Source organism: Nomascus leucogenys, chromosome 15 (assembly GCF_006542625.1).
Source record: "Nomascus leucogenys isolate Asia chromosome 15, Asia_NLE_v1, whole genome shotgun sequence".
Taxonomy (NCBI): domain Eukaryota; kingdom Metazoa; phylum Chordata; class Mammalia; order Primates; family Hylobatidae; genus Nomascus; species Nomascus leucogenys.
Genome location: NC_044395.1, coordinates 62,474,539 through 62,501,713, shown reverse-complemented (window position 1 = coordinate 62,501,713; position 27,175 = coordinate 62,474,539). Strand labels below are relative to the sequence as shown.

The window sequence follows — 27,175 nt, the reverse complement described above, 5'->3', positions numbered from 1 at the left end:
TATCAAAACATAATCTAAAAGTCTATCAGTTAATAGTATAGTATTGGCAGAAAGAATAAAGAAATAAGCCCACGTATAAAAAGGAATTTAATACACAATGAAAATAACAATACAAATGGATTAAACAATACAAATGAATTTGAAAAACAAATCATAAGAAAATTCAGATATGACCTTAAGGCAGGCCTTCTTAAACTTAGCCAAGAGAAGTAAAAGCCATAAATAAAAGATTAATTTGACTTTACCAAAACAAAAACTTCTAGACAAAATACCTTAAAGTTAAAACACAAGCTATGTGCTAGATAAAAAATATTTCATATATGTGCAATACAAACTATAGGCAAAGGGTTAATATTTTCATTATATTAAAAAGAAGAAAAAACTACAAAGGAATAAGAAAAAAGACAATCCAGAAGAAAAATGGGCAAGAGATAAGAAGTGTTAGTTGACAGAAGAAGAAATATAGATAATGGATAAATTTACAAAAATGGGACTACCTTACTATTAATTAGCAAAATATAAAGTAAAATAAAAGAATAACACTTTTGAGAGGGGCAGCAGAGCAAGATGGTGAAATAGAAGCCTCCACTTACCATCCTCCCCACAGGAACACCAAATTGAACAAATGTCCACACAAAAGAGCACCTTCATAAGAACCAAAAATCAGGTGAATGATCACAGTACCTAGATTTATCTTCATATCACTTAAAGAGACACTGAAGAGAATAGAAAAGGCAGCCTTGAATTACTGACACCACCCCTTCCCCATCTCCTGGCAGTGGTTACGTGGAATGGAGAGAGAATCTGTGTGCTTGGGGAAGGGAGAGCACAGTGATTGTGTGACTTTGCACTGGAACTCAGTGTTGCCTTGTCACAGTGGAAAGCAACACTGGGCAGGACTCAGTCAGTTTCCACAGAGGGAGGATTTAGACCAGCCTTAGCCAGAGGGGGATTACCCACTCCAGTGTTCTGAATTTGAGTTCTGGAAAGCCTTGCCACCCAAGCTAAAGGGTTCTGGGGTCCTAAATAAACTTGAAAAGCAGACTAGGCCACAAGGACTGCAATTCCTAGGCAAGTCCTGGCTGTGTGGTGTTGGAGCCAGTGGACTTGAGCAGCACATAACCTTGTGAGACACCAGGGGCAGCGGGGGGAGTGCTTACGCCACCCCTACCCCAACCTCAGGTGGAGCAGCTTGCAACTCTGGGAGAGACTCCTTCCTTCTGCTTCAAAAGAAGAGAGGAAAGAGTAAAGAGGACTTTGTCTTGCAACTTGGATACCAGCTCAGCTATAGTAGGATAAGGCACCAGGCAGAGTACCAAGGCCCATTCCAGGCCCTAATTCCTAGACAGCATGACACATACTGAGCTAGAAGGGAGCCTGCTTCCCTGAAGGGAAAGACCCAGTCCTGGCAGGATTCATCACCTGCTGATTAAAGAGCCCTTGGGTCCTGAATAATCAGCAACAGTATTCAGACAGTATTTGCTGTGGTCCTGAGGTAAGACTCAGAGATGTGCTGGCTTCAGGTGTGACCCCACACATTCCCAGCTGTGGTGGCTATGAGGAAGGACTCTTTCTGATTGAGAAAAGGAGAGGGAAGAGTAAAGAAGACTTCATGTTGCAGTTAGGTACCAGTGGGGTAGAGCACCAGGTGGACTCTTGGGGTTCCCAATTCCAGGCCTTCACTCTTGGACAGCATTTCTGGACCTACCCTGGGCCAGAGAGGAGACCACTGCCCTGAAGAGCCAGTCCCAGGCCTGACAGCATTCACCATAAGCTGACTGAAGAGCCCTTAGGCCATGAATAAACACTGATGGTAGCCAGGCAGTACTTGCCATGGGCCTGGGGTAGTTGTAGCCATGGGGAGAGACTATGCCTGTGGAAAGGGTAGGGAAGAGTAGGAAGGACTTTGTCTTGTGACTTGGATGCCAGCTCAGCTGCAGTATAGGAGAGCACCAGGTAGATTCCCAAGGTTTCCAATTCCAAGCCCTGGCTCCTGGATGGCATTTCTGGACTCACCTGGGAGCAGGGGCAACCCACTGCCCTGAAGGGAAGGACAGAAGCCTGGCTGGCTTTGCCACCTGCTGATTATGGAGCCCTAGGGCCTTGAGTGAACATACGTAGCCAGGCAGTGGTTACCGTAGGCCTTGGGTGAGTCCCAGTGTTGTGATGGCTTCAGGTCTGCCCCAGCACAGTCCTAGTGCTGGTGGCCACAGGGGTACTTGTGTCACTCCACCCTCAGCTCCAGGAAGCTCAGCGCAGAGAGAGACCCCATTTATTAGGGAGAAAATAAAGGAAGAGTATAAGAATCTCTGCCTGGTAATCCAGAGAATTCTTCCGGATCTTATCCAACACCACCAAAATAGTACCTCTGTGAGTCTGCAAGAGCTAGGGGCTTGGGGTGCCCCCTCATGCTGCTATGGCTGCAATGACCAAAAACTTAGATCACAATACCCAAGTTTCTTTGAATACCTGGAAAGCTTTCGCAGGAAGAATGGGTACAAACAAGCCCAGACTGCAAAGACTACAATAAATACCTAACTCTTCAATGCCCAATCACTGATCAACTTTCACAAACATCAAGACTGTCTAGGAAAACATGACTTCACCACATGAACTAAATAAGGCACCAGGGACCTATCCCAGAGAGACAGAGATATGTGACCTTTCAGACAGAATTCAAAATAGCTGTTTTGAGGAAACAACAAAATTCGAGATAACAGAGAAGGAATTCAGAAAATTTATCTATCAGATAAATTTAACAAAGCAATTGAAATAATTAAAAAGAACAGAAATTCTGGAGTTGAAAAATGCAGTTGACATAATAAAGAGTGCATCAGTCTCTTAACATAGTTGATGAGGTAGAAGAATTAGCTTGAAGACAGGTTATTTGAATGTACACAAAGGAGACAAAAGAAAAAGAATACAAAAACAATGCAGCACACCTACAATAGAAAATATCCTCAAAAGGGCAAATTTAAGAGTTACTGGTTTTAAAGAGGAGGTAGAGAGATTGGCATAGAAAATTTATTCAAAGAGTTAATAACAGAACTTCCCAAACCTAGAGAAACATCAGGATTCAAATACAAGAAGGTTATAGAACACCAACCAGATTTAACCCAAATAAGACTACCTCAAGGCATTTAATAATCAAACTCCCAAAGGTCAAAGATAAAGAATTCTAAAAGCAGAAAGAGAAAAGAAACAAATAATATACAATGGAACTCCAGTACATCTGGAAGCAGACTTCTCAGTGAAAACCTTACAGGCCAGGAGAGAGTGGCATAACATATTTAAAATGCTGAAGGAAAAAAACAACTTTTATGCTAAAATAGTATATCCAGTCAAAATATCCTTCAAACATGTAAAAGAATAAAGACTTTCCCAGACACACAAAAGCTTGAGGATTTCATCAACACCAGACTTACAAGAAATGCTAAAGGTAGTTTTCCTATCTGAAAGAAAAGGACATTAATGAACACTAAGAAATCATCTGAATGTACAAAACTCATTGATAAGTACACAGAAAAACACAGAATGACATTGTAATTGTTGTGTGTAAACTACTCATATCTTGAGCAGAAAGACTAAAAGAGGAACCAATCAAAAATATTAACTACAACAACTTTTCAAGACATAAACAGTACAATAATATATAAATAGAAACAATAGCTATAAATAGGTCGGGCATGGTGGTTCACACCTGTAATCCCGCACTTTGGGAGGCTGAGGTGGACAGATTGCTTGAGCCCAGGAATTTGAGACCAGCCTGGACAACACGGTGAGACCCCATCTCTACAAAAAATGCAAAAAATTGACCAAGTGTAGTGGTGTGTGCCTGTAGACGCAGCTACTTGGGAGGCTGAGGTGGGAGGATTGCTTGAGCTGGGAGGCAGTGGTTGTAGTGAGCTGAGATCACACCACTGCACTCTAGCCTAGGCAACAGTTTGAGACCCTGTCTTAAAAAAGAAAAAAGAAGAAGCAGAGACAACAAAAATTAAAAAGTGGAGTGCTGAAGGTAAAATGTAGAGTTTTTATTGGTTTTCTCTATGCTCGTTTGTTAGTTTATGAAATCAGTTTTAAATTGTCACCACTTTACAATAATGGGTTATACTATTTGCAAGCAAACTCAAACCAAAAACATACAACAGATACACAAAAAATAAAAAGCAAGATATTTAAACATACCACCAGAGAAAATCTCCTGCACTAAAGGAAGACAGGAAAGAAGAGAAGACCACAAAACAACCAGAAAACAAAGTCGCAGGAATAAGTCCTTATTAATAATAACATTGAATGTAAATGGACTAAACTCTCCAATCAAAAGACGTGGAGTGGCTGAATGGATACAAAAACAAGACCCCCTAATCTGTTGCCTACTAGAAACACTCTTTATCTGTAAAGACACATATAGACTGAAGATAAAGTGAGGGACAAAGATATTCCATGTTGATGCAAACTAAAAAAGAGCGGGAGTAGCTATATGTATATCAGACAAAATAGATTTCAAGACAAAAACTATAAAAAGAGCAAAAGTCATTATATAATGATAAGGGGGTCAATTCAGCAAGAAGATATAACAGTTATACATATATATGCACCCAACACTGGAGCACCCAAATAGGTAAAGCAAATATTGTTAGAGCTAAAGAGAGAGAGATGGGCCCCACCCAATACAACAAGAGCTGGAGACTTCAATACCCCACTTTCAGCATTGGACAGATAATTGAGATAGAAAGTCAACAAAAAAAATTTACCTAATCTGCACTATATATCAAATGGACTTAATAGTTACCTACAGAGCACTTCATCCAACAGCTGCAGCATACACATTCTTCTCCTTAACACATGGATCATTCTCAAGGATGGACCATGTTAGGCCACAAAACAAGTCTTGGATAACATTCAAAAAATTGAAATTACATCAAGTATATTTTCTGATCACAATGAAATAAAACTAGTAATCAATAAGAGGAGGAATTTTAGATACTATACAAACACATAGAAAATAAACAGTAGGCTCCTAAATTACCAGTGGGCCAATGAAATTAAGATGGAAATTTTAAAATTTCTTGCAACAAATGATAATGGAAACACAACATACCAAAGCCTGTGAGATACAGTGAAAGCCATACTAAGAGGAAAGTTTATAGCTATAAGAGCCTACATCAAGAATGTAGAAAACCCTCAAATAACCAACCCAACAATGGATCCTAAAGAATTAGAAAAGCAAGAGCAAACCAGCCCAAAATTAGTAGGAGACAAGAAATAATAAAGATCAGAGCAGAAATAAATGAAATCAAAACAAAAAAGTAGAAACGATCAACAAAATAAAAAGTTGGTTTTTGAAAACATAAAATTGGCAAACCTTTAGCTAGACTAAGAAAAAATAAGACCCAAATAAATAAAATCAGATGAAAAAGGAGACATTACACCTGATACTGCAGAAATTCAAAGGATTACTAGAGGATACTATGAGCAACTATATGCCAATAAGTTGGAAAATCTAGAAGAAATGGATAAATTTCTAGACACATACAACCTACGAAGGTTGAACCATGAAGAAATCCAAAACCTGAACAGACCAATAACAAGTAATGAAATCCAAGCTGTAATAAAAGTCTCCCAGTAAAGAAAAAATGGGACCTGATGGCTTCACTGCTGAATTTTACCAAACATTTAAAAAAGAAATAACACCAGTCCTACTCAAACTATTCCGTAAAATAGAGAAAGGAATACTTCCAGACTCCTTCTATGAGGCTAGTTACCCTAATACTAAAACCAGACAGACAAAAACAAAAAAACTACAGGCCAATATCCCTGATGAACATTGATGCAGATATCATCAGCAAAATACTAGCAAACCAAATTCAGCAACACATTACAAAGATTATTCAGGCTGAGCACAGTGGCTCGTGTTGGTAATCCCAGCACTTTGAGAGGCTGAGGCGGGTGGATCACTTGAGGTCAGGAGTTCAAGATCAGCCTGGCCAACATGGTGAAACCCCATCTCTTCTAAAAATACAAAAATTAGCCAGACATGGTGTTGTGCACTTCTAATTCCAGCTACTTGAGGCAGAGGTGGGAGGATTGCCTGAACCTGAGAAATGGAGGTTGCAGTAAGCCAGGATCATGCCGCTGCCCTCTATCGTGGGTGACACAGCAAGACTCTGTCTCAAAAAACAGAAAAGAAAAGAAAAGAAAAAGATTATTCGTTATGATCAAGTGGGATTTTTTCTGGGGTGTGAGGATGGTTCAGCATATGCAAATCAATCAATGTGATACATCGTATCAACAGACTGAGGGACAAAAACCATATGATCATTTCAATTGATGCTGGAAAAGCATTTGATAAAATTCAACATCCCTTCATGATTTAAAAAAAAAACTTAAACTGAATATAGAAGGAATGCAACAAATAAAAGCCATATACAATAGACCCCCAGCTTGTATCATACTAAAAGGATGATAAATGAAAAGTTGAAAGCTTTCTTGTAAGATCTGGAAAATGGCAAGGATACTCACTTTCATCACTGTTATTCAACATATTATTGGAAGTCTTAGCTAGAGCAGTCAGACAAGAGAAAGAAAGAAAGGGCATCCAAATTGGAAAGGAAAAAGTAAATTATCCTATTTTGCAGATGATATGAACTTATATTTAGAAAATCCTAAAGACTCCACCAAAAAACTGTTAGAACTGATCAATTTAATAAAGTTACAGGATACAAAATTGATGTACAAAAATTAGTAGCATTTTTATATGCCAACAGCAAGCAATCTGAAAAATCAAGAAAGTAACCCTATTTACAGTAGCTACAAATAAAATACCTAGGAATTAGCCAAAGAAGTGAAATACAATGAAACGTATAAAACACTGATGAAAGAAATTGAAGAGGACACAAAAAAGAGAAAGATATTCCATGTTCATGGGTTGGAAGAATCAACATTGTTAGAGTGTCCATAACACCCAAAACAATCTACAGATGCAACACAATCCTATCAAAAATACCAATGATATTCTTCAAAAAAATGGAACAATTCTGAAATTTATATAGAATCACAGAAGACCCAGAATAGCCAAAGCTATCCTGATAGAAAAGAACAAAACTGGAGGAATAACATTAACTGACTTCAGATTATACCACAGAGTTATAACAACCAAAACAGCATGGTACTGCTATAAAAACAGACACATAGACCAGTGGACCAGAATAGAGAATCCAGAAACAAATCCATACATTTACAGTGAACTCATTTTCAACAGAGGTGCTAAGAACACATGTTGGGGCAAGGACAGTTTCTTCAATAAATGGTGCTGGGAAAATTGGATATCCATATACAGAAGAATGAAACTAAACCCCTATCTTTTGCCATATACAAAAATCAAATAAAAATGAATTAAAGACTCAAACTATGAAAGTACTAAAAGAAAACAATGAGAAAACCCTCAAGGAAAGATTTTTTTTTTTTTTTGAGTAATACCCAACAAGAACAGGTAACCAAAGCAAAAATGGACAAATGGTATCATGTCAAGTTAAAAGGCTTCTGCACAGCAAAGGAAACAAAGTGAAGAAACAACCCACAGAATGGGAGAAAATATTTGCAGACTATCCATCTGACAAGGGATTAATAACCAGAATATATAAGGAGCTCAATAACTCTAGGAAAAAAATCTAATAATCTAATTTTAAAATGGGCAAAAGATCTGAATAGATATTTCTCACAGGAATATATTCATATGGCAGACAAGCATATGAAAAGGTGCTTAACATCACTGATCACCAGAGAAATGCATATGAAAACTATAATGAGGTATCATCTCACCCCAGTTAAAATGGCTTTTATGCAAAAGACAGGCAATAACATGCTGGTGAGGATGTGGAGGAAAGGGAACCTTCATACACTGTTGGTGAGAATGTAAATTAGTAAAGCCACTATGGAGAACAGTTTGTTGATTCCTCAAAAAAAAAAAAAAAAAAAAAAAAAAAAAAAAAAAACTAAAAATAGAACTACCATATAATGCAGCAATCCCACTACTATGTTTATAGCCAAAGGAAAGGAAATCAGTACATCGAAGAGATACTACACTCCCATGTTTATTACAGCACTATTTACAATAGCAAAGATTTGGAAGCAACCAGTGTCCATCAGTAGATGAATGGATAAAGAAAATGTGGTACATATACACAAAGGAGTACTATTTGGTCATAAAAAAGAATGAGATCTCTGTCATTTGCAACAACATGGATGGAACTGGAGGTCATTATGGTAAGTGAAATAAGCCAGGCACAGAAAAAATTCACATGTTCTCACTTATTTATGGGAGCTAAAAATTAAAACAATTGAACTCATGGAGATGGAGAGTAGAAGGATGGTTACCAGAGGCTGGGAAGAGTAGTGGATAGGGAGAAGGAGGTGGGAGGTGGAGGACAATTGGGGATGGTTAATGAGTACAAAAATATTTAAATAGAATGAATAAGATCTTGTATTTGATGGCACAACAGGGTGACTACAGTCAACAATAGTTTACTGTGTATTTTAAAATAGCTAAAAGGGTATAATTAGATTGTTTTCAACACAAAGAAAGGATAAATGCTTAAAGTGATGGCTACCTCATTTGCCTGATGTGATGGTTATGCATTGTTTGTCTGTATCAGAATATCTAATGTACTCCACAAATATATACCCTTACTATGTACCCACCAAATTTTTTTTAAAAACAATACCACTTTTCACTTATCAAATTGGCCAAAATTAAGTTTGAGGATATTATGTATTTGTGGGGATACCTATTTCTCCACACTTTCACCAATACTTGATAAACCTCTAAGAACCTGTTTTGTCAGCCAAAAAAAACTGTGCTAATATTTTCCCAGCCGACTTCTTAAGAATATGAGATTATCTGAGATAATCTGGTGAGATTACAAAGTGGTACAGAAGCATGTTATTACTACCCAGTTCTTCCAATCTTGTCTCTGTTCTCTAGTCTAGGGTTAGGATAGTGGGCCTTCATTTTGGGTATACATTAGAATCACCTGGAGAAGTCGAAAATGTATAAATAACTTTGGCCCATAACCCAGTTCACTTGAATCAGAATTTCTGGTGGGTTTGTCCCTGGGCAGTAGTATTTAGGTGATTCTGTTATGTAGCCAGGATTGAAAATCACCTGGAACCAGGCAGCTTGGATTTGAAAATCGGCTCTGTCACTTATTAGCTATTTAGCCTTGGGCAAGTTACTTAATCTCTCTGTAAAATGCCCTTATCTGTAAAATGCTGAAAATTATGTCTAAGTAATAAAGAGTTGTGAGGAGAAAGTTAGGTAATTCATCTGAAGCACTTAGATTGCTGACTGGCACATAGATTTAGTAGATATTAGCTCCTACTGCTATTGTTGCAGTTATTGCTAAACACCATAATATTCTAGTGAGAAAATGGTTGGTTAAGTCTAGTTCTTTTTTTTTTTGTCAGGAAATTTTATTTGAACATTCTAAAGCAATAATGCTGTAGATGTTACTTAAGTGTCCCAGACAGGATTAACAAAATTAAATGTCTCTAAATTACAAATTTGGCTCCTGTAGGAGTCTCAGAAAATAAACAGAAGAAAACAACCCCCCTCCCAAAAGAAGTATGACACACACATTTTGAAGAAACCCCAATGTTTCATGCAATGGTAGGCAAGATGTAAAAGGCCATCCAAATAACACATTTCTACACCAATCATCATAAGAAAAAAGTACTCTGTAGTCGATCTGTACATCCAAATGCATTTGGGAATGTACACCTACGTTACATTATTTAATGTTATATACATCTATTACCCACCCCCCTTGTTGTTAATAATTTCTTATGTAAAACCTTCATTCAAACCCAAAAGATGTAAGACTAACTTGGGGGGAAAAAAGATAATCACTTTAGACATTCAGTTAAAATGTAGTTTATCTAAATCTCAAAATGTTTAATAAAAACAGGTATCTTCTCCATTTAACACTTTGCTTTCTAACTCTACAGTAAATTGCATTGTAAAGAGTACACCTCTGTCTTCAAGCTGTATCTTCTTTGGATGGAATTAAGATGTAACTGTATAGTTTTAAGATAAATAAATGGGAAGTTGGTCCAACTAAGATGACAGCAGATATATTACATGCAGGATTTAATAGTTTCTAATTCTCTCTTTTAAAAAAAAAAGGATGCAGTTGGATTGGGAAAAAAAAAAGTCAAAAAAGAACCCAGATTCAATATATAAAAATGTCTCACGATAGGTCGACAATGGCAGTAAAAATACGAGGAAAAAAGTAATCTTTCTGGAACATCATTTTTCAATAACATAGAAACACTAAGTGCCAGGAAGATTCCTATTCATGTAATTTTAGCATCCAAGTTTCCCTCTATTTATTTGATTGGAACAAATGCTTTAAATAAACTATTTGTCCTCTTCACTGAAGAGAGCTGGTCTATTTCATCTTTAATGAGCTAGTTTTTGGGAAGATTAGCCATGTGCTGTAGTAATGCCTACTGCATAAAATCCAAGCATTTGCTGTGAACAGTTGGAGAAAGCAGTCAGGAAGAACCTAGGATCAATGGAAATAGATGTTACTTTAAGCCATCGATGAAAGAGAGACCCACAAAGTACCCAGTGTGTTAAAGCCCAAATCTCTTCTTGCGTTTGTTTTTGCTGTGCAAGTTCCACCCCTATGAAAAAGAAATTGATCCGAAGTTCCAGGTTTTCTTGGGTCTCTAGTCAATTTTCACATTAGTATAGATTTTTCGGACAAAGACACTTGTTCCGATGTAACCAATCACTCCACACATTATCCCCAAGGCTGTGCTAAATACTGCCATATATCCAAAGTAAAATGATGTTTGAAATAAGCCATACATCTTTGTTTTGAAAAAATAGTAGTAAAAGGAATACATGTAAACATAGATTGCAGTTGATGCAGCAGAGAGAAAACTTGTCCATTGCCACCGGTAATCTTCTGCATTTAGTAGAAAATATGTGCACACAATAGTCACACAGACAGTCACAATGCACAGGATAACCAGCACCAGCATCATGAAGCCATAGACGTAATATATCTTATATGCCCAGAAAGACGTGAAGATGAAATACATTTCAATAAAGATTGAACCAAAAGGTAAAATTCCACCCAGGCAAACAATAACCGCAGGCTCCATGAACCATTTTTTTCTCTGATATAGGACGAGGCACAGCATTGACACGACAAGGAAAGTTGGGCTGACCTGACAGATTTCGGCCAAGTATTGTACCAACAAGATTTAGAGGAAGAATAACAAAAAAACAGATGCAACAAACGGCCACCATTGTTCCAAAAGGAATGGCTCTTGAAGCATGGTAATAAATGGCTATGAAATTGATGAAGAAGGCAGTGCCACACACTATAGCTGGGATAAGGAATGCCCCAATAAACATCTGCTTTATCCATCTCCTTCCTCCTTGTCTAGCATACAGACTTCCTCCAAAATAACCATTCACTGGAGACGTAGCAGCGTAGACAAATACGGCTGTACTGAGCATTGATCCCCTGTCAGTATATAAATCTTCTATCATTGCAACAATAATAACAATGAGAGACACAGCAAATATCTGACATCCAGAACCAATCAGAGAGGAAAATATCGGTGACTTGATGGTCTAATACATCTCCATGCACCTGTTTCCATCCATATTCATTTCCTAGGTCTCTATCCATATCATCCATTTCTTCCTCTTTACTGAGCATAATCTTTTCTTAATGTTCTCATTAAAATCATTGAAACTAAGCCCACCAAGAAGATCACCATCATGAAAGAGTTGAAAATTGAAAACCAGTGAATCCGATGTTGAAAAAAGGACGGATCAAGATATTTGTCAAATCGATCTTCAAATTTCACATCTGACTTTTTCCATTTTACTGAATATGACATCTGGATTTTAGTATTCGGAACCAGTTTCACCTTTCCTTCACTAGTTAGATTAACATCAACAATTCGATTTCCATTAAAACCTATTTCAAGTTTTTTGTAGGTCCAAAGATAGTAATCTCCATTTTCATCAGCCTCACCAACAATACCCCATATTGGTAAATCATCTATGTACATCTGGTACCAGTAATGATTTTTTTATGGCATATACAAATGCGTCTCTCTTTTCTTTATCTAAATCAATTTCACAGTAACTGGCTGGCTTCACATTATCTTTAAATTTAATATCCAGACCACTAAGTTCCAGTTCAGCCCCTTGAAGTGCTTCTCCTAGAGTTACATGGTAATGACTGATACTTTTTTTTGGCCCCACACAGAATGGAAGTGAAAAGTATTTATATGTTTCTTTTTTTTTCTTTATTTATTTATTTATTTATTTTTATTATTATACTTTAGGTTTTAGGGTACATGTGCACAATGTGCAGGTTTGTTACATATGTATCCATGTGCCATGTTGTTTTGCTACACCCATTAACTCGTCATTTAGCATTAGGTATATCTCCTAATGCTGTCCCTCCCCCCTCCCCCCACCCCACAACAGTCCCCAGAATGTGATGTTCCCCTTCCTGTGTCCATGAGTTCTCATTGTTCAATTCCCACCTATGAGTGAGAACATGCGGTGTTTGGTTTTTTGTCCTTGTGATAGTTTACTGAGAATGATGATTTCCAGTTTCATCCATGTCCCTACAAAGGACACGAACTCATCATTTTTTATGGCTGCATAGTATTCCATGGTGTATATGTGCCACATTTTCTTAATCCAGTCTATCGTTGTTGGACATTTGGGTTGGTTCCAAGTCTTTGCTATTGTGAATAGTGCCACAATAAACATACGTGTGCATGTGTCTTTATAGCAGCATGATTTATAATCCTTTGGGTATATACCCAGTAATGGGATGGCTGGGTCAAATGGTATTTCTAGTTCTAGATCCCTGAGGAATCGCCACACTGACTTCCACAATGGTTGAACTAGTTTACAGTCCCACCAACAGTGTAAAAGTGTTCCTATTTCTCCACATCCTCTGCAGCACCTGTTGTTTCCTGACTTTTTAATGATGGCCATTCTAACTGGTGTGAGATGGTATCTCACTGTGGTTTTGATTTGCATTTCTCTGATGGCCAGTGATGATGAGCATTTTTTCATTTTTTTTGGCTGCATAAATGGCTTCTTTTGAGAAGTGTCTGTTCATGTCCTTCGCCCACTTTTTGATGGGGTTGTTTGTTTTTTTCTTGTAAATTTGTTTGAGTTCATTGTAGATTCTGAATATTAGCCCTTTGTCAGATGAGTAGGTTGCAAAAATTTTCTCCCATTCTGTAGGTTGCCTGTTCACTCTGATGGTAGTTTCTTTTGCTGTGCAGAAGCTCTTTAGTTTAATGAGATCCCATTTGTCAATTTTGGCTTTTGTTGCCATTGCTTTTGGTGTTTTAGACATGAAGTCCTTGCCCACGCCTATGTCCTGAATGGTATTGCCTAGGTTTTCTTGTAGGATTTCAATGGTTTTAGGTCTAGCATTTAAGTCTTTAATCCATCTTGAATTAATTTTTGTATAAGGTGTAAGGAAGGGATCCAGTTTCAGCTTTCTACATATGGCTAGCCAGTTTTCCCAGCACCATTTATTAAATAGGGAATCCTTTCCCCATTTCTTGTTTTTGTCAGGTTTGTCAAAGATCAGATAGTTGTAGAAATGTGGCATCATTTCTGAGGGCTCTGTTCTGTTCCATTGATCTATGTCTCTGTTGTGGTACCAGTACCATGCTGTTTTGGTTAATGTAGCGTTCAATAAATGTAATCCAGCATATAAACAGAACCAAAGACAAAAACCACATGATTATCTCAATAGATGCAGAAAAGGCCTTTGACAAAATTCAACAACCCTTCTTGCTAAAAACTCTCAATAAATTAGGTATTGATGGGACGTATCTCAAAATAATAAGAGCTATCTATGACAAACCCACAGCCAATATCATACTGAATGGGCAAAAACTGGAAGCATTCCTTTTGAAAACTGGCACAAGACAGGGATGCCCTCTCTCACCACTCCTATTCAACATAGTGCTGGAAGTTCTGGCCAGAGCAATCAGGCAGGAGAAGGAAATAAAGGGTATTCAATTAGGAAAAGAGGAAGTCAAATTGTCCCTGTTTGCAGATGACATGATTGTATATCTAGAAAACCCCATCGTCTCAGCCCAAAATCTCCTTAAGCTGATTAGCAACTTCAGCAAAGTCTCAGGATACAAAATCAATGTGCAAAAATCACAAGCATTCTTGTACACCAATAACAGACAGAGAGCCAAATCATGAGTGAACTCCCATTCACAATTGCTTCAAAGAGAATGAAATACCTAGGAATCCAACTTACAAGGGACGTGAAGGACCTCTTCAAGGAGAACTACAAACCACTGCTCAATGAAATAAAAGAGGATACAAACAAATGGAAGAACATTCCATGCTCATGGGTTGGAAGAATCAATATCGTGAAAATGGCCATACTGCCCAAGGTAATTTATGGATTCAATGCCATCCCCATCAAGCTACCAATGACTTTCTTCACAGAATTGGAAAAAACTACTTTAAAGTTCATATGGAACCAAAAAAAGAGCCCGTATCGCCAAGTCAATCCTAAGCCAAAAGAACAAAGCTGGAGGCATCACGCTACCTGACTTTATATGTTTCTTGACGATTATGGTAGGGCCCAACAGTATTCATCCATAAGACAACTTCCTCTTTATCTTGATACGTGTGTTCGTGCTCGTCCCCCTGTGCCCGGGGCGGCGGCGGCGGCAGCAGCGGCAGCAGCAGCAGCAGCAGTAGCAGCAGCAGCAGCAGCAGCAACAGCGCGACGGCCGCCGCCACGCCAGGAGCGCCAGGCAGCGGCCTCATCCTCCGCGCCCCACCGACTCCTCCGCCGCTGGCGCCTCCGCTGTGGCCAATTCGCATCCACAGGGGGCGGACAGACGCACGGGGCTCGGGCCCAGCCGCTGCCTCCTCTGCCGCCGCTGTCGCTGTCACCGCCCGCTTCTGGGCCTCCTCTGCCCCCCCAAGTCTAGTTCTTAAATAGCTGCTTTCCACTCATCCATTTCAGAAGTAGCAGAGTTGTACTGTTTGTGACAAGATCTGGAGTAGCTACCATACATCTGCTCTTTTTTATCATCTTTAAAGCATGTGTTAGTCTGTGAATTTACTTTGCTCATTTATTTTTTTCTAGTCTTCCTCCACCATAGTAGAATGTAGATATCATGAGAACAGGAGTATTGCCAGTATTTTTCCCTCCTGTAACCCCATTACTCCATTGGTGCCAGATTTTTATTAGAAAGATTTGTTAAATAAATAAATGAAAATTTTGTTTTTAATATTTGTAGTGATTTTCTGACAGGCACCTATGATTGTAAATCATTGCTTTCAAGTTAAAGATTGGAATTTCAAATATATGTTTTGTTTCTGTTTTGTAAACCTGGTTCTATTCTTTTATCTAGAGCAATCAAGCAAATTCATACTATCTTTGCCACTTAATTTTATTTCTAACATGGATTTGTTTTTGTCACTGAAGGCTTTACTGTCACTAAATAACTCCTGTAAATTAGCAAATAGCTTTCAGGAACAAACAGCAAAGTATAGTAGAATTTCATTCCATTGTTGACTTTAAAAGGTATACATTAGAATAATAGAAATAGAATCGGACTTGATTTTCTAGGGGATTTTAAAAATATGACTTAAGAATCTAACTTGTTTTGTGATTTACGTTGACTTTTGTATTGGTAACTTACCTTGGGTCTAGTTCTGTTTTTACTCCTAATTTGTTGTGCGACCCTGGGCAAATAATTTTCTTTCTCTTGGCCTCAGTTTTCTCATTCATAAAATGTGACGGTTAGACTAGACAGTTCTCTTATTCTTAAAAGTTAAAATTTGGTCACATTTGCTAGCCCTAATTGTGATATATTATTGTCGAAGAATCCAGTTTAGTTGAGGAAGAAGATCCTCAATTATTTCAGATTTTTTTTCACCCTCTAAAATTGTACCTCCCCCATGATATTATGATTTCTTTTTCAATACATTTTTAATAGGTACACAAGCTGGTATGTTCTGCAGTATCTGTCTTAAGTGAATCTTTAGTAGATTCCATGAGTTCTGCTACTTTCAGCAAATTTCATGATTTGAATGTCATGTTTCTGTGATGTCTTGAGCCAAGATATAAACTGACTCACTGTCCTTATCTAAGGCATTCTCTCTCCAGAGTAAGGAAAAGATATCCAAGGAATATAGATGAAAACCAGAGCTCAGAGGGTCATTGTCTAAAGGCTCTTAACTGTGTGTGTCAAGAAAGGATAGGAAGAATTAAGATTGAAAGAGGGATTTAGGTAGGGAAAGCCATATTTTGAAGTTGGGACAGAACCACAGTATATGCCAAAACTGGTAGAAAATCATCATTCTTTCATTTTGCTTAAAACTAGAAAGTCTTTTGATTCTCTTGGGTCCTTTGAATTCTGATGGCAGTTCATTTTACGAAGTTATCATTGGGAATTGGGTGAAATTTGTTATCCTAGATGTGTCTTAACTACTTTTCCTTTTTCTCCTAGGCAGCGATTATTAGTAGAGTTCAGTGTAGGATTGTGGCTTTGGATCTGCGAAGTCATGGTGAGTAAAATTCTTAATTAGCCATTAACTGGATTATAGTCATCAAGCCCCTTTGAATAGTCGTAACTATTAGAAATTTCAACGTGGCCATAAAATAACCTGGTCTATTCCATTTGAGCTTTTTGTTGTTGTTGTTGTTGTTGGAGATAGAGTCTCATTCTGTCACCCAGGCTGGGATGCAGTGGCACAATCTCAGCTCACTGCAACCTCTGCCTCCTGGGTTCAAGCAATTCTCCTGCCTCAGACTCCTTAGTAGCTGGGATTACAGATATGTGCCACCATGCCCAGCTAATTTTTGTATTTTTAGTAGAGACAGGGTTTCACCATGTTGGCCAGGCTGATATCGAACTCTTGACCTCAAGTGATCCATCCACCTCAGCCTCCCAGAGTGCTAGCATTACAGGTGTGAGCCACTGCGCCCAGCTTGATTTGGGCATTTTGAAGGAAGTCCTAGCTTCTAGTCTTTACAAATGTATGTGTCTGTATATATATTAAAGTTTTATATATAGTATTTATTTTTGTATTTTATATGTGTTAAGCTAAGAAAAGGTCCTTTAAAGTCAAATTCTTATGCTGATGTATAAGGAATGTGGATAAATCTTTGCTAGGCTACTGTAATTATCCTTCTTAGGATAACTATAAAGATTTTTCTGAAGAAAATCCTTGCTAAACTCATTGTGTAAAATTGTAAAGTCCCTAATCCATTGTCCAAAGATGATATTTTTAAAAGAGAATACTTCTGCTTTTATAATTCCTGTCTGTGGGAATTTTATTTTAAAAATATTTTCATTTTAGGTGAAACAAAAGTCAAGAATCCTGAAGATCTGTCTGCAGAAACAATGGCAAAGTAAGTAACCAAATATTTCTTATACATTGCCTGTCTCCCATCACTATTATAAATAGTACTATAACTTTATCACTTTCCTGATGAGATTGTTGGAGAATAATTACCACAAGGAAAATTTTACTTCTGTTCTCTCTCCTCTACTTCTGGTTTCTCCTTACTGTTTAATCTTGAAAGAAACCTGCATCTTTCTTGGTATGTCCAATGCAATGGTCATCATATAAAGCACATGAAAATTCTTCAAGGCACAATTTAGTTTGTGAAGGCTTTTGAAAAGTTTTCTTCTGTTGATGGAATTGCATTGAATCTGGGTACGTACCTATCATGGTCTTACGCTTGGAAAAGTAGTTGTATGCGAGAGGCCTTGAGAGTATCTCCTTCAGGTATCCTGCGCACATTCTCCGTCTTATGTCATAGAAGGATGAGAACATGATATTAAAAAATGACAGTTATACCCTGGGCCTAAAGTAAAAAATGAATGTAGCATATTTGGTGGCTCTTAAAACTGCTCACTCATCAGAATCACTTGAGAAGTTACTAGACATACGGATGACTTGACCCTACCCCAGATCTACTTCTAGCAGTGGAGTCTGGGCATTTATATTTTGATAAAGCTCTGTATAGGAATCTGATGGAGCCAGTTCAATGACTGTTGTTTGGGAATCACTGACCTATAGCATAAATAGGATTCTTCTAGCCACTCTGCTTTAATACATACTCTCGCAGGTATTTGGTCACTTTGGCCAAAAATATCTTGCCCTCTTTTACTTTAGCAGCTTTAATTTAAGAATAAACATTTTCCTTCAGAGCCCAAACTGATGTGGCAATAATTTTAATATTATTATCTTTTCACCATCTACCTGGAGATAATTTGTTTTATTATTATGGTAGATGTTATTTGTGTACTTTTTATCTGCCAACTTTCATTAAAGTATGAACTAAGCATTTATTAATAATAAATCATTAACTTATGTAATCATTTATTGAAATTAATCCTCATTATTAACTCTGTAATACAGATATACATACCCTTTTACAGATGAGGAAACTGGCTCATATAGGTTGAATAACTGTATGAAGTCACACAGTCAGTAGATTGAATTTATGGTCATTCAACTATAGTCCTTGGCAGAGAGAGAGGGAAAGAAATAATGTGTATAGTATGAATATCATTCCACTCAATGAACATATGCCTTAAAAACTATGAAAAGAGAGGTAAGAATCTGTTCCTCCAGTTATTCCTACTGCCTTTAATATGAGAGCAATATATCCTCAAACAGTCAAGCCTGTTAGTGATACGTATAGGAAGATTTGTGAATGATTTTTAAGGAAGTAAAGGGTTTCTTGACTTTTAACAAAAAAGTGAAATACATCATCTGAGTGTCCAGGCAGTCAGACAAATTGATGATGATGGCTTGGTTGACATTCTAGAGGAAATTGAAGAATTAATTGAGAACCTTAAGGAAACATGGACTAAATAATAATGTTTCAGTCTGGGGCTTATCAGGAAAGAGAAACCACGTAGTAATTTGAATAAGTAAAGTTGAATATAAAGAATTATTCACTATAACAGAGGATTGGAATGAGCGACTGGTAGTAAGAAGTAACGAAAATTCTTAATAATATAGGAATAGCAGATATAAGGAACAGCCACTACTCCCTTGGGCTGAAGGAGTGCACCCAGGGTTGAGATCTAGACCTTGTTGGAGAATGCACAACCATGGCTTACCGAAAGTTAGAACTTGCTGAAAATCTGCCCTTTGGAACCCAACAGAATTCTGCCCTCTAGGGTATAGGGAAAGCTATTCGTGGGGAGGTATCTCACCAGAGGCACTTGGCTACAAAAACACTGGGTTGGGGAGGGCTAGAGTACTGGAAAAGCCACTTGTGCTGGAGGAATTGTGCAGGAATTGGCAGGAGTTGGATACTGGGGGAAGTTCTGTGTTTCTCTAGCACCCTCCATTAACATGGCTTAACATCATGCCTACTGGCAAGGGAAAAATATTTACAGGCCTCACATCTATTTTTGTAGAGTAGGCAATGAAGGATGAATTGGAGTTGAGGTAGTAAGTTGATAACTGGCACCAAAACAATTTTTCAATGATAAAAATCATCCACAGTAGATGAAGATGATGACCAAGAATCAAAAGGGCGAACAAATTGGATTCTTGCTGAAATTATCCAAGCAGTAAAACATTTGTGTGATTTCTGAATTCAGTTACTGTGGGAAAAAAAAAAATCTCAAAATAGGCATACTTATTATCAACTGCAGAACCTAAATACTACATAAGAAAGTATGTGAAAAAGCCAAAATTTGAGCTTGGGTCATTCTGATATTCCAATTTCTGTGATACACAGTAATGCTTCTCAGAAAATTAACCTAGCATTAAAATATGACAGAATCCCTTTAAAAAGCATCCACCAAAATTGTGATACATCCAGTTACAGTCTAGATTTGTAGGTAACCCTTCCTATTTCATCTTTATTGTATTTCTCTGGATTTTCAGGACTTATCTCAAGTAAGGTACTTGTTGACTGAATGCTCTGCTTGATTTTAATAACAATAAATTTCTCTTGGTGGTAGATGATCAAGTGATTGATCGTAACTACCTTCTACCTGGGTAAATATGCCTTTCTTAAGCTCAGACATGATGTTCAGTTGGTGTGTTTCAGACCTCTCTACCTTTGTGCATGAGGCAGATACTGCAGAACCCCTTCAATTCAGTTAATGTGTATTTTAAGGAGACTTGGACTTAGATAATCGTCCATAGCATCCTTTTATTTTACTCATTATTTATCTGTTACCAACCGAAAGTTTCTTGGAATTGTTCAATAATTATTCTGGAAATTACATATTGATATTTAATATAAACATGTTTTAAACTTAGTCTTTTCTTTAAAAAAAAAAGTTTGCCCCCAAAATTATATCCAATGTTGTTTTAGATTAATTAATTGAGCATATAATATTTCTGGTCTGTTATTTTAATATGCAGAATTAGCTTTGGAATACTACCTGTTTTATTTTTTAGAAACTGTATGTATAATAATTTCCTCTGTGTTACTTACTCTAAAGACCACATATTATCGAATCTTTGTTCCTGATATTTTCCAGTGGCCTCTGAGCAAAGGCATCATGGTTTTGACTTCATGAAATTACTCTGAATTCACAGTACCCTATGCCAAGGGGAGATGGCTTTACCATTTATGCCTGAGGTTGCAATTTTTTGAATTTTTGCACTCAGAACTTGGTGATGACCTTGGGCAGTAGGATATAAATAACTCCCACATACTTAGTGTTGCAGTAGTGGAACACTAGGCATAAATTGGTTAACCCATTGAAACATTGAAAATATGTTTCAGTGAGGTAACAAGAATCTGCAGCTCTTTTTACTTGGTAGAAATGCAATAATATTTTTATAGACCCAGCGAGAAAATGCAATAATATTTTTATAGACCCAGTGAGATTAATTGATTAATACAGAACCTTCTAGACAGGGCTGCTGAAGGATTACATTAGGTGATGTTATAAGAAAGTTTATAGCACAACTGAAAAAGAAGCACTGAATAAGTATTAGTTCTCTTTTCTTTCCTTCATATCATTTTGTCTCCCAGAGAGAATTTTGTGTTAGTATAGAAGCAGCACTGGTGTCAAAGAAGCTTGGACTTTTCATCTTAACTATTTGTTATCACTTTGGATGACTGCCTGAACTCCTTCACTTTCTGTCTTAATCTTAAATTTCAGTCCGAAGGAATATTAAACTATTTGTTTTCACTTACAAAGTTTGGTGGCCTCCCTATCTCCCATTCAGATTGTCTACAATTGCCGAGGCTACCCTATTCACTCCTGCAATTGTTGTATGAGATTTTAAAAATCAGGTCCTACAGAACTAATAACATTTGCCTTTGCCATTATAAATACTGTAGAGACTATATATGAAAGTCTGTGTTCCTACATTGACACTTGCTATATTTGGTTAACACTGTGTGAGTGCTTAAGGTATGTAGTGACTCTCAGCAAGACAAAACTGTCTTTTGAAGTTGAACCAGCCACTCCCAAAAGAAGGGAGTAGAACTAGCCTAAAAATATATATATAATAAGGCAGTAGAGCCAGTGGGTCTCCAGAAACACAACTTACTGTTCTTATCCACCTATTGCTATAGCAAGGAAGGCCTACATGTAATTAAAAACCAAACTTCATACTTCAGTTCTAATTTTTAAAGCTTTAAAATTAGACTTTGTTAAACAGGTCCATTCATGATTGAAGATTAGAACCAAAGCCAATAAAATGAGCTCTGAACACCTTTCTAGTTTCTCAGAGCACTGTACTTATATTTATGTTCATCCTTCAAACAAATGAGAAATTGTAAATAATAATTAACATTTGTGAAGCATTTTACTCTTTCGAGGTGTTTTCTTGTTCACTTCTGAGTTAATCCTCAAAGCAATCCAGAGCAGTCAGTGATATTTTTATCTTTTTTTATAGATGTTGAAACTCAGTTTCTGAGAGATTAAGTAACTAATCCAAAATCACATAGTGAAAAATAAACTGAGGCTAAGGCTCATCTTGTGATTCTGAGGTTTACTACATTGTAATGCTTAATACATTTTTTTTCTTGTTTTATAGATGGGAAAATTGAAACAGAGCAGTTAAATGATTTTTCCAGAGTTTCAATCTTAGGTTCAAAATAAAGGTATATGTTTATGTAACTGTACTACATATGTGGAACAGTGAAAGTGTGATATAAAGGAAAATTCAGTAATTTGGGTTTTTAGTCCTTTACCTGCCATTTATCAGGAGAGCTAGGTGTGTGGCTACACATATTGATGCTGGGGACATGTTAGAAGGTTTACATAGGTATGTTTGTAAGATGGCCCAATAGACTTTTACAGTTTCCCAGCACTGTTACACACCAAAGAAAGGAACTGGGAAAGAACCGTTTTTAGTGTTGTCAGAAAGCATTCTTAGATCTTTTTCTTCTCTTTGCAGAGACGTTGGCAATGTGGTTGAAGCCATGTATGGGGACCTTCCTCCTCCAATTATGCTGATTGGACATAGCATGGGTGGTGCTATTGCAGTCCACACAGCATCATCCAACCTGGTACCAAGCCTCTTGGGTCTGTGCATGATTGATGTTGTAGAAGGTGAGTTTTCTTAGCACTGACCAAATCAGGATTTTACTTATAAGAGACATCCTTGGTAGATTATTACCTTGTCTTAGTTTATTGTTGATTTCATTCATCTTGAAATATGTCCCTCTGTCTTTATATCTTTTTTAAGTTTATACAAGATAACCATTTTTCCATGTCATCAAAAACTCTTCATTAACATCTTTTTATGGCTGCATAACATTTCAATCCTATCATATAAAAAGAAGCTGCCATGTCTTTTCTGACCCAGCTTCAGAAGTCACACTGCTGCTTGTGAATACAAGTCATCCTCTTCAGTGTGAGGGCATGACATAAAGAAGTGAATACCCCAGAGGCAAAAATTATTGAGGGCCATCTTTATTTCTCTGCAAGCATCACTAAATTCTGCTGTCATCAAGAGCAGATGTATAGTAGTTGACTCAGTAAGTGTAAATGCTCAGAATAAGTTAAATATGTGGTTACAGTTTTTGTTTAACATACAGGTACAGCTATGGATGCACTTAATAGCATGCAGAATTTCTTACGGGGTCGTCCTAAAACCTTCAAGTCTCTGGAGAATGCTATTGAATGGAGGTAACCAACAAATCTTTGTTGCCTTTATTTAATTAATTTGTTTGTTTGCTTGCTTATTTATTTATTTAGGAGACAAGGCCTCACTCTGTCACCCAGGCTGGAGTGCAGTGGCATGATCCTAGCTCACTGCAACCTTGAACTCCTAGGTTCAAGCAATCCTCCCACCTCAGCCTCCCAAGTTGCTAAGACTACAGGTACACACCACCAAGCCTGGCTAATTTTTAAATTTTTTGTAGAAACGAGGTCTTGCGATGTTACCCAGGCTGGCCTCAAGTAATCCTCCTGCTTTAGCCTGGCCTCAAGTAATCAAGTAATCAAATTCCTGGCCTCAAGTAATCCTCCCACTTTAGCCTCCCAAAGTGTTCGGGTTGCAGGCATGAGCCACAGTGCCCAGCCACTGCTGCCTTTATTCTAAATCTTAGATTGTAGCTTTTCTTCTTTTTTAGGTCAAGCACCAAGTTCAAAGAATAGAATTTCAGTTGCCACGCCTTATTGTAATAGCATATAAGGAAACATTATATAAACAGCAGAATTTTTTGAATATTTAAAAATATTTTAGATTTGGCTCAGTTGTCTGAAACCCATTGTTTTCCCAATACACCATAGTACCTCCTGGAATCTTAGTAATTATTGATCATCTGCTGTCTAGCTGTTTCTGCCTCTGAGGTGAGAGGTTAGACTAGGTGGTTTCTAAGGCATCATCCACCTCTGATGCTCCACGGTTTTAGATTTACTTTGTGTTTCAGATAAAATGGTGGAGAAATGGAAGATGGCTATAGGTTCCATTCCCTCAAATTTATTTGGATTTTGGGTAAATAAACTCAACGGGTAAATGGTTTTTATAAAAATCAGTGACAGAATTCCATTTAAGCAAAGGAATGAATTTATTCATTAATTCAGTTAATCATTTGATAAAGTATTTATTTATTTATTTATTTATTTATTTATTTATTTTTTATTTTTTATTTTTTTTTGAGACGGAGTCTCTCTCTGTCACCCAGGCTGGAGTGCAGTGGCGCGATCTTGGCTCACTGCAAGCTCTGCCTCCCAGGTTCACGCCATTCTCTTGCCTCAGCCTCCTGAGTAGCTGGGACTACAGTTGCCCGCCACCACGCCCGGCTAATTTTTTGTATTTTTAGTAGAGACAGGGTTTCACCATGTTAGCCAGGATGGTCTCGATCTCCTGACCTTGTGATCTGCCCGCCTCGGCCTCCCAAAGTGCTGGGATTACAGGCGTGAGCCACCGTGCCTGGCCGATAAAGTATTTATTAAACACTTATTTTGTGCTAACGAGTGAAGATTCAGAGATGAATAAAATACTGTCCCTTCCCACAAGGAGATCAGTCTTTGGATAAATGTCTTCATCATCCTATCTTCCTTCCTATTCTTCTAACTCCATCTCCAGTCTCTTCTTCAGAACACTTTCTCTTAAGTTCTCCAAACCACCCAGATGACTCTTTCAGCAAAATTACTAGAGACCTTTAAGTCTCTATTATATTGCACTGTATACCCTTAAGTTTTCCAATCCTCCCTTGAGGGATATGGCTCATATTGTTAATTTTCATTAATGTCTGTCTTAATGCCCTTCCTGCATCATAAGGGAAGAAGCTATTCTGTGTTTCTTTTCTACTTTCATATAGCATATGGCATACTGCCCTAGCAGGCAGAATATATCTGTTAACTGAATCAGATATCAAGTGGAAATTTAGGACTTGGTAAATATATCCTAGGCGTTTTCCTAGGACAAATGGTCTTATGCAAGAATATGGCTTGTCAGAATGATGTTTGTGTTGGTGAAGTTGTTTCTACCACTTCCTGTCCACTACTGTGATGCAGGATTCCTGTTCTCACAGAAATATCAAAGATCTATCTTGGGCAGATAGCATCAAGAATGTAGCTGCTGCCAGCTTGGCTTATATCTCAGGTGCCCTGCCTGCTTCCACAGTAACAACCAGTGAGAAAGTTATTCTAGACTTGGCTCAGTTGTCTAAAGCCCATCCATCTTTTATCCAAACTTTTTTTTTTTTTTGAGACAGGGTGTCACTCTGTTGCCCAGGCTGGAGTCCAGTGGTGTGATTATAGCTCTCACCGCAGCCTTGACCTTCTGGGCTCAAGCGATCCTCCTGCCTCAGCCACCCAAGTAGCTGGGACTACACAGGTGTGCACCACGACGCCCAGCTAATTTTTGTTTTTTGATTTTTTTTTTTTTTTTGTAGAGACAGGGTTTTATCATGTTGGCCGGGCTAGTCTTGAACTCCTGAGCTCAAGCAGTCTGTCCACCCGCCTCGGCCTCTCAGAGTCATGGGATAATAGGTATGAGCCACTGCGCCTGGCCCTTTTTCCAAACTCTAAAAATTTATTTGGTAAGTTTTTTTTTCTAGTGCCCAAGATGTGTCAGTACCTGATCTAAGAACTGGGGGATGAATCAGGCTCAGTTCATATCATCAAAAAACTGGGGATGCAAACAAGGAAATGCATAAACATAACACAATGAAGGAAGCCAGGGGATACACCTAATGCAGCCTGGGTATCATGGTAGGCCTTCTCTTAAAGTAGTCTTGTATCTTTTGCCAGATACAGGATAGAATAAGGGTTCTGTTTGTTAATTGTTAAGATGTTCTGGGTTTCATGAGAGTCACTGATTTTTCTGAACCTGAAAATTATTATACTATGAGGTATTTGGTAATTTTGTTTTTTATTCTTCTGGATATCTGAATCAAGTTTATGACTGATGGCCATTTTGGCTATTCCAGATTTTTTTTTATGTTGAAATATAAGGCCAATGAATTACTGCTTTTGCTCTCATAGGTTTCCTAATGAGAGGCAGCAGGGGTATAGTCATTAAGAACCTGGGCTTTAGACCAGGTGTGGTGGCTCACACCTGTAATCCCAGTGCTTTGGGAGGCTGAGATAGGACTATCACTTGAGGCCAGGAGTTTGAGACCAGCCTGGGCAACATAGTGAGACCCTGTCTCTACAAAAAAATATATATTTTTTAATTAGCTGGGTGTGGTGGCATGTGCCTGTAGTCCCAGCTACTCAGGAGGCTGAGGTGGGAGGATCATTTGAGCCCAGAAGTTCAAGGTTATAGTGAGCTATGATCATGCCACTGCACTTTAGCCTGAACAACAGAGTGAGACCTTGTCTCGAAACAAAACAAAAAAGTTAGGGGAACCCTGGGCTTTGAGGTCAGACAGATACAAATTTGCATCTTGGTTTTACCACTCTGGCTGTTCTGAGGAAAATCGAATAGAAGAAGAAGTGGGGAATGAGGTGTGAAGTTGGTTAGGAGACTGTTATAGTAAAGGAGAGTAATAATGGTAAACATAGACTAGGATGGCAACAGAGGAAGAGAGTCATTTTTTAATGTATTTTCAAGGTAGAGCTGACAGGACTGGTTTATGGATTGAATGTTGGGAGAGAGATGGGGGAGGGCGGGAAGGGACTTAAGGATGACTTCTAGGTTTTAAGCCCAAGCAATTGGGTGAATGGTAGAAACAGAAAGAAGTAGATATGGGAGCAAATAAGGGGCAGAGAATCAGTTTTGTTTGGATAAACTCAAATGCTTATTACATATGTAAGTGGAAATGTTAAGTAGGCAGTTGTATATACTAGTTAGAAGAGGCTGAACTAGAGATAAATTGGAGAATCGTCATCACATAGTTAATATTTAAAAGTGAATGATTGAATGTAAGGACCTAGGAACTTGATATTGATAGGAAAAAGATCCAAGACTGAGTCTTGGGATATTCCACAATATTTAGAGCTTGGGAAGAAGAGGAAGATCCAACAAAGAAACTGAAAAGGCACAGTTGATGAGGTAAAAGGAAAACCAGGTGAGTATAGTAAGTGTTTGTAGAAGGAGGGAGAGAACAACTGTGTCAGATGCTGCAGAGAGATCAAGTAAGATGAGGACCAAGAAATGACCATTGGAATTGGCATGATAGACGTGACCTTGACAAAATAAATATCTGAAAATAAATGGGAGATAAAAATC

At 37.8% G+C, this 27,175-nt stretch overlaps 1 protein-coding gene and 1 pseudogene across 3 annotated transcripts in view; one reads left to right on the top strand and one right to left on the bottom strand.

Annotated features, from left to right (window-relative positions):
• PPME1 (protein phosphatase methylesterase 1) overlaps positions 1-27,175 on the top strand; it is an 88,350-nt gene that overhangs the window by 40,959 nt on the left and 20,216 nt on the right. For both annotated transcript variants that reach the window (XR_004033706.1, XM_030829767.1), the window contains exons 4-7: positions 16,555-16,612; positions 17,408-17,459; positions 22,445-22,599; positions 23,088-23,178. Coding sequence is in view for 1 of the 2 variants with exons in the window: in XM_030829767.1 (XP_030685627.1) it covers positions 16,555-16,612; positions 17,408-17,459; positions 22,445-22,599; positions 23,088-23,178 (356 nt within the window). In the remaining variant the exon portion in view is untranslated. The remainder of the gene's footprint in view (positions 1-16,554; positions 16,613-17,407; positions 17,460-22,444; positions 22,600-23,087; positions 23,179-27,175) is intronic.
• On the bottom strand, positions 9,106-15,066 carry LOC100605824 (annotated as a pseudogene). Its single transcript, XR_179466.3, has 2 exons — positions 14,649-15,066; positions 9,106-12,320 (listed from the first exon to the last, which is right to left on the bottom strand). The product of XR_179466.3 is annotated as a transmembrane 9 superfamily member 3-like (transcript).